We start from the raw sequence: 14,393 nt of genomic DNA, 5'->3' as shown, positions 1-14,393 counted from the left end.
ACCCTCTTATGGACTGAACTGATCTCTCCATGTATCTCCTCTACTGTGTAGCAGGATACTGCTTCACCTGAGGTCACTCCTGTCTAGCATGACACTGCTTCACCTGAAGTCTATGTATTTACTTTGTGTATTTATTGTTACGTTCTGTTTTTCCTGTAGGGAATTATCTGCCTGGACTGTACGCAGAACAATACTTTGCTGTACCTCGGTACACATCTAGATCCGAACTGTAACAAAGTGCAAAAATTTTAATTTTTAAATTAAGTTTAGTTGACCTACAATACAAAAGGTATTTTAGTGACACAGCAGTTACTTGAGATGCCTCAAATCATGGTACTTTGATGCCGGTTTGATTTCAGAAAGAATGACATAACAATTCTTTATTACACAATGTTTACTTTATTTGTATTTGCCAAGAAAACCCAAGTAGATCATTTCTACATTAAAACTTATTTTAAAAATCTGCAATAAGTCATACCATGTGCCCAACCACTATCTAAATAAGGGGGTAAAGCTACACACTAGATTCTTCATCCCATTTTGTGGCATATTTAGGTCAACCTGGTATAAACAATTTAAAAAAATTAAAAAGGTTACGTTCAGTATTGTTCTATTTATAAATTTACAAAATGTCATTACCAAAATCTAATCCCCCCTTTCCCTGCTCATTAACTCAAGTCCAGTCACAAATGCAAGCTGCCCCAAAATAACTGTAGTTTCTTCAACTACACAAAATTATGTTTCACTGGTTTCATCGGTAATCTTCGGAAAACCATCTGATTCACATTAGTTTGGTTTCAGAATTACACACTTTTGTTTTAAGTCTACACCTTGTAATGTTCTAAAACAATTCTCAGTAACAGTATAAAAAGCCCTGAACCAATGTCATGTGTACAAAAAGAAATTAACAAAATATCTAAAATACAAATTACTGAAATACAAAAATAGTTTATAAGTTGAACGTAGGCTGCGATGAGTTTTTGAAGAAATGTTGTCTTGCAAGACAATCACATTACTGCACAGCCCCTGTCAGCTGCTCTTGGATCTCCCTGCAAAAGAAACCCAAACAAGCTTAATGTTTTAAAGTAGACAAGTTCATTTTTACTCATTGGGTTTTTACTATTTTGATTTGGACAGTAATACAATGATTTGTATTTATATATCACCTTTAAAACAAAATTCATTTAAAACATAATTTGAACCAAAAGAGATATTAAGAAGGGAGCAGAGGGTGAATTAAAATCTTGATCAAAGAGTTGGGTTCGGCTGGTCTTAAAAAAAGGTGCTGTGGAGAAGTGTATAAAATTGCAGAGCTTCATCATCTCGACGGCAGTGATTAGGACTGCTGCCTCACAGCGCCAGGGACCCGGGTTTAATTCCGACCTTTGGTGACTGACTGTGTGGAGTTTGCACTTTTTCCCTCAGTGACTGTGTGGGTTTCCTCCAGGAGCTCAAATTTCCTCCCACAGTCCAGAGATGTGCAGGTTAAGTGGATTGGTCACGATAAATTGCCCCTTGGTGTCCAACGATTGGGTGGGTTATGGTGATAGGGCAGGGTTGTGCGCCTTGGTATGGTGCTCTTTCAGAGGGATGGTACAGGCTGGATGGGCCAAATGGCCTTCTTCTGCACTGTAGGGATTCTATGATCATAGCTAAAGGCACTTTAGGATGAAGAGGCCAAAGTTTGATGATCGCAGACTAGTTGTAAATCTCGCAGGATAGCAAGCAGATGAGGTCAGGGACAGGTTTGAACAGGACTGAATTTTAAAATTAAGGTACTGGGAGACAATATGGGTCTATCAGCATAGATAATGGGCAAATGAAACTTGGTATGATACAAGAAACAAGCTCAAATTTGGATGAGAAATTTATATTGAGTACAAGATAAATTTTGTGTTCTATGTTAGCCTGCATATCACCACATTACAATTGTATGGTCAATTACCAGGTGCTAAAGGGGAACTCTGGATCTATTTTCTCATTCAAAAAAGGTTTTGATATTCGTTGAGAACAGTTCAACCTCATGAACAAGCTTTCCAAATGACCTGGTCAGCTTTCATCCCTCAACCAGTTTAACTGATCATTTATCTCACTATTTGAAGATCTTGCTGCACACAAATTGGTTGCCTGTTTGTCTATACTTCAAGAAGTAATTTGTTGCCTTATAAAAGCAGTTTGGGACAAAGAACATCAAAATATATAAAAGCAAATGCACTTAGAGTGGACAGTGAAGAAGTGAGTAAGAGGCTTGAAAGAACACGGGCAGGCCTACATCACCTCAGATTTATTTTTTCAGTTTAATCTGCCACATTGATATTACAAACTAAATGGTACAATAAAGAGACCCATGGGGCATGTGCACACATCTTTAAAGGCAGCATGATAGATTAACAAAGAGGTTAATAAAGCCTTGTGCTTTCCAAATAGACAGTGTTCTAAAGTCAGGATGTTAAACTTGTATATTGGCCCCAGCTGGTTAATTCTGGGCACCATTAGGAAGGATGTGGCAAAAATAAATTCGCTAGATAGACTCCAGGAATGATGAATTATATGTTATATAATAATCTTTATTGTCACGATAGGCTTACAACACTGCAATAAAGTTACTGTGAAAAGCCCCTAGTCGTCACATTCTGGCACCTGTTCGGGTACACAGAGGGAGAAATCAGAATTTCCAGCTGGTACAGGAATTGAACCCACGCTGCAGGCCTTGTTCTGCATCACAAACCGCTGTCTGGCCCACTGAGCTAAACCAGCCCAAGAGAAATGGTTTTCAAATGAATCAGCATGGATTTGTGATTGGCAAAAGAACCAGAGACAACAGGAGGAGAAACTTTACTGGACGAATGAAGAGGATTTGGAATACACAGAGTGGTGGAGATTAAATCAATAGGTGTTCAAAAGGGGATTAGATAAATAATTGCAGGAATATGAAAAAGGAATAAGAAGTTTGTGGGACTGAATTAATTTTCTTTGAAAGAAGCAGCACAGATTCAATGGCTGGATAGTTTCCTTCTGCCCTGCACTAGTCTATGATTCTATGAAATAAAACACTTGTTGATTTAGAGCCTGCATGCCAGACTGATAAAAAGCACATATACAGGCCACTTCTAAAGAGAAAGGAATCGCATTGCAGTAGCTGCGTTAGAGAAATTATATTCCCCAATCATGAACCTCCGGTCTTGCCATGAATGAACACATTTCAGATTTATTCTTCCTCAGTTACAAAACTTTAAAATTCACATCACATTCAGGATCTGCGTCAGAATTGGTGTACGATTGCACTAATCACTTCCCTTTTGCAACTATCCACTTACACAAGAAACCAAATGTTATTGAACATTCACAATAAGGTTAGAAGGAAATGAAGCCCAAGACATTCAGTTCACTTGCATTATGTCCAATGTGTAGACATACGAGGTGTGATTCTTCCCCAAAATTTCTAAGTTCATTTGTGGAGGATTTTTCAGGGACTTTCCCGCCGACTTTGCCGGCGAGTTCCCCACTGTTATTCAATGACAAGTAGTTTTTCTTTTCCCCGAGGTGTGTTGATAAGGTAGGGTTTTTCTATTTCCATTTTTTTTTATCGTGTGATTAGTAACATTTTTTCCTTTTTTTTTCCTTTTTCATTTATCTATTATTTGATATTATAGTTGGACTAAGGTAAGCTTAAGATTAAAAATGGCATAAGATCTCAGACCAGAGTTATGCTCCTCTTGCTCAATGTGGGAGCTCAGGGACGTGGCTGATGTCCCTGGCTCCTTCATGTGCGGGAAGTGTTTCCAGCTGCAGCTCTTGTTAGACCGCATGACGGCTCTGGAGCTGCGGATGGACTCACTTTGGAGCATCCGCGATGCTGTGGATAGCATGTTTGGCGAAGTGGTCACATCACAGATTAGGATTGCTGAGGGAGAAAGGGAATGGGTGACCAAAAGGCAGAGAAAAAGCAGGAAGACAGTGCAGGTGTCCCCTGCGGTCATCTTTCTCCAAAACAGGTATACCATTTTGGATACTGTTGGGGGAAATGGCTCACCTTGGGAAGGCAGCAGTAGCCAGGTTCATGGCACCATGGTTGGCACTACTGTACAAAAGGGCAGGAAAAAGAGTGGAAGGGCTATAGTCAAAGGGGATTCAATTGTAAGGGGAGTAGATCGGCGGTTCGGAGGTCGAAAACGGGACTCGCGAATGGTATGTTGCCTCCCAGGTGCACGGGTCAGGGATGTCTCAGATTGGCTGCAGAACATTCTGAAGGGAGAGGGTGAACAGGCAGTTGCCGTGGTGCATATAGGCACCAATGATATAGGTAAAAAACAGGACGAGGTCCTACAAGCAGAATTTAGGGAGTTAGGAGCCAAGTTAAAAAGTCAGACCTCAGGACTGCTACCAGTGCCACCTGGTAGTCAGTAGAAATGAAAGAATAGGCAGGATGAATGCGTGGCTTGAGAGATGGTGCAGGAGGGAGGGGTTCATATTTTTGGGACATTGGGACCGGTTCTGGGAGAGATGGGACTACTACAAATTGGACGGTCTGCACCTGGGCAGGACTGGAACCAATGTTGGCGAGGGTTTAAACTAATGTAGCAGGGGGATGGGAACCAAATGAGGTTAGTGAATAGTAAGGAGGTAGTAATCAAAGCTTGTAAGGAACTAGATCATGAAGCCAGCATGACTAAGGGGAAGAGCAGGCAGGGAGCAGATGATGAACGCAAAAGGGACTGGTGGTCTGAGGTGCATTTGTTTTCATGCAAGTGTAGTAGATAAGGCAGATGAACTTAGGGCTTGGATTAGCACCTGGGAGTATGATGTTATTGCTATTACTGAGACTTGGTTGAGGGAAGGGCATGATTGGCAACTAAATATCCCAGGATATCGATGCTTCAGGCGGGATAGAGAGGGAGGTAAAAGAGGTGGAGGAGTTGCATTACTGGTCAGAGAGGATATCACAGCTGTGCTGAAGGAGGGCACTATGGAGGACTCGAGCAGTGAGGTGATATGGGCAGAGCTCAGAAATAGGAACGGTGCGGTAACAATGTAATCTGTACTACATTGGACTATGTAGTACAGATCTCCCAACAGCGAGCGTGAGATAGAGGTACAAATATGTAAACAGGTTATGGAAAGATGTAGGAGCAACAGGGTGGTGGTGATAGGAGATTTTAATTTTCCCAACATTGACTGGGATACACTTAGTGTCAGAGGTTTAGATGGAGCAGAATTTGTAAGGAGCATCCAGGAGGGTTTTCTAGAGCAGTGTGTAAATAGTCCAACTCGGGAAGGGGCTATACTGGACCTAGTGTTGGGGAATGAACTCGGTGGTTGAAGTTTCAGTCGGGGATGACTTTGGGAATAGTGATCACAATTCCGTAAGTTTTAGAATACTCATGGACAAAGACGAGAGTGGTCCTAAAGGAAGAGTGCTGAATTGGGGGAAGGCCAACTATACCAAAATTCGGCAGGAGCTGGAAAATGTGGATTGGGAGCAGCTGTTTGAAGGTAAATCCACATTTGATAATGTGGGAGGCTTTTAAAGAGAGGTTGATTAGAGTGCAGGACAGACATGTCCCTATGAAAATGAGGGATAGAAATGGCAAGATTAGGGAACTATGGATGACAGGTGAAATTGTGAGACTAGCCAAGAGGAAAAAGGAAGCATACATAAGGTCTAGGCGACTGAAGACAGACGAAGCTTTGGAAGAATATCAGGAATGTAGGACCAATTTGAAACGAGGAATCAAGAGGGCTAAAAGGAGTCATGAAATATCTTTAGCAAACAGGGTTAAGGAAAATCCTAAAGCCTTTTATTCATATATAAGGAGCAAGAGGGTAACTAGAGAAAGGGTTGGCCCACTCAAGGACAAAGGAGGAAAGTTATGCGTGGAGTCAGAGAAAACACGTGAAATTTTTAACGAGTACTTTGCATTGGTATTCACCGAGGAGAGAGACATGACGGATGTTGAGGTTAGGGATAGATGTTTGATTACTCTAGGTCAAGTCGGCATAAGGAGGATGTGTTGGTATTCTAAAAGGCATTAAGGTGGACAAGTCCCCAGGTCCGCACCACCACACCCACTTAAGGGCCCCTCCCTTTCCAGGACCCCATCCCCCTCCAACCTCCCAGAGGACGGATGGACGGACGCACGCATGCACCCCCCCCCCCCACCCCCCAGGCGTGCCCCCCTTCCCTCGGGCTTGGACCCTCAGCAGTGCCACCCTGGCACCACTCCTGCCAGCTTGGCAGTATCAGCGAGTCACCATGGCAGTGCCAAGGAGTCCATGTTCCAGTGAGAGCGCCAGGGAACCAATCTGCACTGACCCTGACCACCCTGGGGTCTCCGATGGTCCGGGAGATTGTTGTGTGGACCGGTGCTGAACAGCACCCGGTTGCAGCCTCGCTGGGGAGGCCGGTGGATCCCAGGTAATTCACCAGTCGGTTTAAAACCAGCTTCGGTGTGCGCTGTTTGGTCCCGCCCCTTGGGGGTGTGTTTCTGACTCTGGCACCTCGCGGGACTTGGGTGAATCCTGCAAGATGTGAAGACTTCCAGGAAGCCTACGAGAGGGCTCTCCCAGCATCGACTGGCCGCATCGCGCTCTAGCGCGAGCACAACACAGCTGGTGGATTGTGCCATGTTGTCTTGATCTAAAACTAAAATTAAATGCAAATTATTGCTTCAATTTCAGACATTCCACCAGTGTAAACCGGAAGCTTGCAAAAGCTCCCACAGCTCATTTATATCACTCACAATGTCTCCTTGTGTAGCTCACTTTGTGGGATACAAATTCAGTTGTTAGATCAAACATACCTGTTGATGGAAGAGGTCTTCATCTTTGATCTCAACTTCTTCTTCCTCCTCCTCCTCCGGTACAGTAGTTGTGAAGATGGTGGTTCTGTCAGCCACCGCCTATATACGTACACAAAAGAAATCAATTTAGGAAGCTAAACCTAAAACTAGCAAATTGCATTGTAACCATTATTCTACATAGTGTGTGTTTTTAAAAATATAAATGCATATTTTAATCTTTACTACCTGTGAATTGAAGATAAAGATTCTGGCATATTTCATCTCCCATAGCTTAATGCTTACACAGCTGTTATTTAGTCATGTTCAAATTATAATATAGAGGCTTATAAGTGGAGTTATTTAAGCCTCCATTGATGCAACCCCTCCCAACCCCTATGAAACCTATTCCCATCTTTATTTGTTACAGCATTAATTTTGTTTGCTTGGAACTGGCAAGAGATATTAATGGTTAGAAACGACACATACATGTTTCAATCCCACTGAAAGAAGCATTTACCTCGCCCTGAGAATTCTTGAGAACTACTTTCACATCTGTCCCAGTGCCCCAAGCACTTTGGTTCTTCCAGACGAGGTTGGCAGGAGGCGCAGATGTCACACCAGCATCAGCAGCCCAGATCTGCAGTATTACAATTATTAAATAAGAAGCAGTTTCAGCCTTACAGCAGGCACATTTTGATAAAGTTCTCTGAAAATTATTTGAACTAAGCAGTGGGTATAATGCATCGAAGTAGCTTTGTTTTTGCGCAAACTCTGCTTATTGTCTTCCACCAATGGCAGTCATACAGCTAGCAAAACTTAATACTTCAACTGCTGGATGTTATTACTTGGAAGCTAACAGAAACAGATTTAACCTTCAAATCTAGGGTTTGGCACCACTTTGATTGTTGGAAATTAGAAAGTTGCTTAAATTTCATTTCTCAATTGAGAGTGACTGTTGGGTATTGTGCAAAGTTAATCATGAAAATCTCTTGGTCAAGAAAATCAGCTGGATGACGAATGTGACTGGCTCAATAATCTAAAGTCTAAACCACAACTCTGCAGCAAATGCAGATCTGTGACGAGGAGATAGGATTCTTCCCACTCAGCTACAAATAATCCTGAAAACGAATGTCACAATAGGCAAGGTGGTCCTACTAATGCAGGGTCCCACCTATGCTCATGCCCTACTTCTCTGGACTTAAGTGAAGCATGTCCCCAAGTAGAGAGGGTGAGCACTCCTCAGACAAGAAGGAACTATAGGTCAGCCACCTGAACGACTAAAGGGTATTTAGGAGATCAAATCACTGGAAGTCAATTATGCATTAGGATCATAACAGTACAAGTTAATATCCACTCTCTTGTTTCTGGAAACTGGATTTTCCAGTTCTTGCAACAATCTAACCAATGTACAGGGAACATCCAATCACTATTTCCTAAACTAACAAATTGTCTGATTTCAACTCCAGATAAAATAAGCACTCCAACCCAAAATCAGATCCATCATTTCAGCAGCGATCACTGAATGCCACATCAGGATCTAGGGACCCTGGCAGCTTTTTCTAGCAGAAGTACACCAAAGCCAACCAACTCCTCCCTGTAACAACTGCAAATAGAGATCAACAAAGGCTGTATCTCGCTTTAAATCAGCAATTATATTGGACTTACTGTAGTAGTCTGCCCAGCTTTCAATGTATATTTTGGGGTAAATTTGTAAGAGACAGTTGCATCACCAATTTTTCTGGTCAGCTCCCAGCCACCCATGAATTGATCCTGTTAAAGAATGTTTTGAGGAAATAGTGAGAAAAAAAAAACAGCATACCCAAAACAAATCATTTGATGCATGCTATATGTAAACATTTTTTCCCCCCCACTCATACCTGTTCAGAATTGTTCTTTAGGCGGATAAATTTGCCATCTACATCCACTTCTTCAATGACAACATTCCCTGTGGCAGAAGCAAGATGGGAAATGCTGACACTGCTACTGGCCTCTGATTCCTCAACATCATTGCGCTTTCTCTTCCCACGAGTTGTTCGGACACTGCGACTAGATGTCGCACGAGAAACAGTCACACGAGAAGATGGACTTGGTGACAACTTCAATCTGAAAAGGTTAAGGAAACCAAATTAGCAAAAAAGCTACAAGAAAAGGACAAGTTCTTACAATTTACATGTTGTAAAAGTCCTTCAAGTAAAATTGCGACATAAAAATCAAATAGCTTGTGCAAAGTTGCAAAAGTCATCCTTTATCCAAATCATCAAATGAAGGTTTTGAGTTGCTGATGTTTCTATGGTGAATTCCAACACTGTGGCTACAAGTATTTTGATGACGTATAACATTTTGGATATTGGATTTGGATTTTGTTTGTTGTCACATGCACCAAGGTACAGTGAAAAGTATTTTTCTGCAAGCAGCTCAACAGATCATAAATACATGAAAAGAAAAGGAAATAAAAGAAAATACATAATAGGGCAACATAAGGTACACAATGTAACTACATAACACCGCATCGGGTGAAGCATACAGGGGTGTAGTGTTAATGAGGCCAGTCCATAAGAGGGTCGTTTAGGAGTCTGGTAACAACGGGAAGCTGTTTTTAAGTCTGTTCGTGCGAGTTCTCAGAGTTTTGTATCTCCTGCCCGATGGAAGAAGTTGGAAGAGTGAGTAAACCGGGTGGGAGGGGCCTTTGATTATGCTGCCCCCTTTCCCCAGGCAACGGGAGGTGTAGATGGAAGTCAATGGATGGCAGGCAGATAGTGTGATGGACTGGGCTCTTGTTCACGACTCTCTGAAGTTTCGTGAAGTTCAGCTCAAAAGATATGCCTGATGAGGGGCAAGGGTCAGATGATGTCAGTGCATATAAACATCTGCAGGTGTGTGTCCATCCGTGCATACATTGAGATTTTGAACACAATAAACCACTTCTAAAGTTATTAAACTCCAAACAAAAGAGAAAGGCATCAGGACTTTTCCCATACCAGAATCCATAAGTTTGTAAAGAGAGTGACTGAATATCTAAAGACCAGAAAAATCGACAGCTTTCAGAGATCTCACACAGACTGAATGAGTCTATTTTGCCGAATGTGCCAAATTTAAAGTTCCTGGATAATCAAAAATTTGTTTCCATATTTATGGCAGTGACATATTTTAAATGTTCATCTTGCTCAGATTAAGAAACACAAAAAAAAGCCCACCTCACACTTGGATTACCTTTAGCCAAAGCTCGATTCATTAGGAATCCAATTTTATTGGGTATTTTCTGTCAGAGAAGATACCAACGTAAAAGAATACTTAATATTAGGGGGGAAGTGCAGTCAACAGGAGATAACATTTAAAAGCATCAGATACCATAACATGGTTGTTTTGCAACAGCATACTACAACCTTTAAATGAAACAGAGTACTCGTCCTTGAAAATCTGTTGCTTGTGTGTATTAAAACTATTTGGCCCTGTAAAAATATTCAACATAACAGATGCACAACAGGATAGATATGGCATTTCAAGCACAATGATATAGTCTGTGGTTGTCAGAGTACTAAACTGTACACCTGCCATTTTCTTTAATATTAAACTACTGTCCATAACTGAAAAATGATAAGGAGTGAGGCTGTGAAGTACTTGTAAGCAAATATGAAGAATCAGAATTTAGTCCACTGGAGACATGAAGTAAGGCAAGGTGTAATATAATGGGTAGAACTTGATGCTCAACAGGATATGTATATTGTAAAGAGCAGTGGCATATGGACACTTTGACATTGGAGTAAGGCATGGACAGGAAACAAAAAAGATGTTAAATATGACCTCAGCCGTCTTAAAAATTTAAACTTGAAAGTACGATTATAATCGTTAAAGATTACCTCTCCTCTTCACCCTCCAACAGCTTCCTGTATGCACTGATTTCCATATCCAATGCTAACTTAACATCCAAAAGATCTTCATATTCATTTAGTTGGTGCTGCATCTGTGCTCGGATCTCTGCCATTTCTTTCTCCCTTTCTGACAGCAGCCTGCGATGTCCATTCCTCTCCTTTTCCAGCTCATCTTCCAATTCCTGAACCCTTTCTTGCCAGGCTCTAGCCTATGGCAAGAAGGCAGGGTGAGAATAGTTGAAAGCATTTAAAATTACTGATATGTTAACTCCAATTAATAAATTTACTTACATCTTTTTGCATGTTGAACAACTGAGTGCTGAGACTCTCTATCCTCATCGAATTTTCTTTCAACTCTTCTTCAGCTGCCTTGGCTGACCTGGTGTTCATCTCGGAGGCAAATCTCGCATTCTCCAGCTTAAAAACACAATTGCCAGGAAATTTCAAAATATGCACTTCCTCAAAATGGTTCGTAATCGAGTCACATGAGTCCATATAGAATTGAGCCAATTATCCTCAATGCCCTTCAGATTACTGAATATATAAAAGTGCAGAATTAGCAGAAACAACTTGCAAAACTATTTCGGTTTAAAAAAAAAAAAGAGAACTATTATTTGCAGCTTTTCAGAATTCATTGCAAGTTCTGTAAACCCCAATCTACATATTGCATGTTCCTATCATACCAAAGGGTTTTTCAAAAACTAAAAAGGTACACAAAGAAAACACTGAACTGCGCAGTCATGCCCATTGCTTGCTTCCTATCAGAAAAGGCTATAAGCTATTAGGGAAATGGTACAAAGCACAGAATCAGGCAGAGTCACTGATTAATCAAGGGAAACAGCCTTTAGCAGTTAGTGTTTTGAGAGTGAACTAATAGAATGGATATGGGGCAGATGTAGTGCATTTGCAAGAAGCTCCCTCTGTCCTTGTACAAGTGTGGGCTCCCTTGCATAGGCACGAATAAAACCGATAAACCCAGCCCTGCCCACTCTCCATTCTAACATCTGGGAGCTTATGCCGAAGTTGGGAGAGCTGTCTCTCAGAATAGTCAAGCAACAGCCTGACAATTCTGAGTGTATGACTATGTCCCAGACACCACTATCACCATTCCTGGGTATGTTCGGTTTCACCGGCAGGACGGATGCAGAGGTGGCGGCATAGTGGTATACATTCGGGCGACCTCAACAATGACTCTCTGCCATCCGAGGGATTCCACAAAATGTGGAGGCCATTCACGAACATGTTCCAGGGCCTGTTCAAGGAGGGGGGGGGGGGGGGGGGGGGGGGGGTGATGGGGAACATCAGCAGCAGAATCGTATTCAATCACAATCTGCAACCTCATTGTCATATCCCCACTCTATATTACCACCAAGCCAGTGGATCAACCTTGGTTCAATGAAAAGTGTAGGAGAGCATGCCTGGAGCAACATCAGGTGTACCAAAAAATGTCAACAGGACTACTTGTGTGCCAAACAGCATAAGTAGTAAATAATAGACAGAGCTAAGTGATTCCACAAGAAAGCATCAGATAGAAACTCTGTAGAATGGTGGTGGACAATTAAACAACAGTGGGGAGGCTCCACAAATATCCCCACCCTCAAATGATGGAGGAGCCCAGCACATGTGTGCAAAAGACAGGGCTGAAGCATTCGGAATAATCTTCAGCTAGAAATGCTGAGTGGATGATCCATCTTGGTTCCCTCCGGAGAACCCCAGAATCACAGATGTCAGTCTTCAGCCAATGTGATTCACTCCATGTGATAGTAAGAAACAGCTTAAGGTACTAAATACTAAGGCCATGGGCCCTGACAATATTCCGGCAATAGTACTAAAGACTTGAGCTCCAGAAGATGCTGCACCTCGCCAAGCTGTTCCAGTACAGCTACAACACTGGCATCTACCCAGCAATGTGGAAAAGTTCCCAGGTGTGTCCTGTACACAAGAAATAGGACAAATCCAACCCAGCCAATTATCACCCAATCAGTCTACTCTCCATCAGCAAAGTGGTGGAAGGAGTCATCAACAGTGCTGACAAGTGGCACTTCTCAGCAATAACCTGCTCACAGATGTTAAGTTTGGGTTCCGCCAGGGTCCTCAGCTCCTGACCTCATTACAGCCTTGGTACAAACATGGACAAAAGAACTGAATGCCAGGTGAGGTGAAGACATCAAAGCAGTAATTGCCCAAGTATGGCATCAAGGAGCTCTCGCTAAACTGGACAATGTGAATCAGGGAGGAAAACTCTCCACTGGTTGGAGTCATAGCTGGTACAAAAGAAAATAGTTGTGGTGGTTGGAGGTCAATCATCTCAGCTCCAGGACATACTGCAGGGGTTCCCCAGGGTAGTGTCCTAGGCCTAACCATCTTCAGCTGCTTCAATGACCCCCCCCTCCCCCTCCATTATAAAGGTCAGAAGTGTGAATGTTTACAGAAGACTGCATAATGTTCAGCACCATTCGGAACTCCTCAGATAATGAAGCAGTCCATGTTCAAATGCAGCAAGACCTGGGCAATATCCAGGCTTGGGCTGACAAGTGGCAAGTTACACTCTTGCCACACAAGTGCCAGGTAATGGCCATCTCCTACAAAAGCGATATGACCATCGCTGAATCCCCCACAAACATCCTGGGTGACAATTGACCAGAAACTGAACTGGATTAGCCATATTAATATTGCGGCTACCAGGGCAGATCAAAGTGTAGGAATCCTACGGCATGTAACTCGCCTCCTGACCCCCCAAATTCTGCCCACCATCTATAATACACAAGTCAGAGTGGAATGGAATACTCTCCAACAACAATCAAGAACCTCAACACCATCCAGGACAAAGCTGCCTGCTTGATTACTACTCCTTCCACAAACATTCAAACCCTCCACCACCGAACAGTGGCAGCTGTGTACACCATCTACAAGTGCACTGCAGGAACTCACCAAGGTTCCTTAGACAGCACCTTCCAAATCCACAACCACCATCATCTAGAAGGACATGAGCAGCAGATACCTGGGAACTCCACCACTTAGAGGTTCACCACCAAGTCACTCACCATCCGGTCTTGGAAATATATCACCGTTCTTTCACTGTCACTGGGGCAAAATGATATATATTGATATTTGTCACATGTACCGAAGTACAGTGAAAAGTATTTTTCTGCGGTCAAGGGAGCGTACACAGTACTTACATAGTAGACGACAAAAGAATAATCGACATGGTGCATCAACAAATAGTGATGGTTACAGTGCGGAACAAAGCCAAACAAGAGCAACATAGGACATTGTGAATAGTGTTACAGAGAACAGATCAGTCCAAAGAAGAGTCATTGAGGAGTCTGTTAACTGTGGGGAAGAAGCTGTTCCTATGTCTGAATGTGCGGGTCTTCAGACTTCTGTATCTTCTGCCTGATGGAAGGGTCTGGAAGAGGGCAAAGCCTGGGTGTGAGGGGTCTCTGACAATGCGGTCTGCCTTTAAGGTGTATACAGAATCAATAGGAGGATGGCAAGCTTGTGTGCTGCGTTAGGATGAGTTCACCACACTCTTATAGTTTCTTGCGGTCTTGGGCCGAGCAGTTGCCATACCAGCTATAATGCAGCTGGATAGGATGCTCTCTATGACACATCTGTAGAAGTTTGAGAGTTGATGGAGACATGCCAAATTTCTTCAGCGTCCTAAGAAAGTAGAGACATTGTTGGACTTTCTTGACTGTTGCATCAACGTTGAGTGGACCAGGACAGACCGTTGGTGACGGTG

The 14,393-nt window shown here is 42.6% G+C and overlaps 1 protein-coding gene across 3 annotated transcripts in view; it reads right to left on the bottom strand.

Annotated features, from left to right (window-relative positions):
* Positions 1–376: 376 nt before the first annotated feature.
* The window catches only part of lmnb1 (lamin B1), a 192,556-nt gene continuing 178,539 nt past the window's right edge, over positions 377–14,393 (bottom strand). For all 3 annotated transcript variants that reach the window (XM_072516572.1, XM_072516571.1, XM_072516573.1), the window contains 7 exons: positions 10,940–11,065; positions 10,637–10,857; positions 8,657–8,882; positions 8,445–8,549; positions 7,297–7,416; positions 6,801–6,899; positions 377–1,049 (listed from right to left, as the gene is read on the bottom strand). In XM_072516572.1, coding sequence (XP_072372673.1) covers positions 1,008–1,049; positions 6,801–6,899; positions 7,297–7,416; positions 8,445–8,549; positions 8,657–8,882; positions 10,637–10,857; positions 10,940–11,065 — 939 coding nt within the window. In that variant the 3' untranslated portion in view covers positions 377–1,007. The remainder of the gene's footprint in view (positions 1,050–6,800; positions 6,900–7,296; positions 7,417–8,444; positions 8,550–8,656; positions 8,883–10,636; positions 10,858–10,939; positions 11,066–14,393) is intronic.

This window comes from Scyliorhinus torazame, chromosome 9 (assembly GCF_047496885.1).
Source record: "Scyliorhinus torazame isolate Kashiwa2021f chromosome 9, sScyTor2.1, whole genome shotgun sequence".
In the NCBI taxonomy this organism is placed as follows: Eukaryota; Metazoa; Chordata; class Chondrichthyes; order Carcharhiniformes; family Scyliorhinidae; genus Scyliorhinus; species Scyliorhinus torazame.
This window is presented reverse-complemented; position numbering and strand designations above follow the sequence as displayed.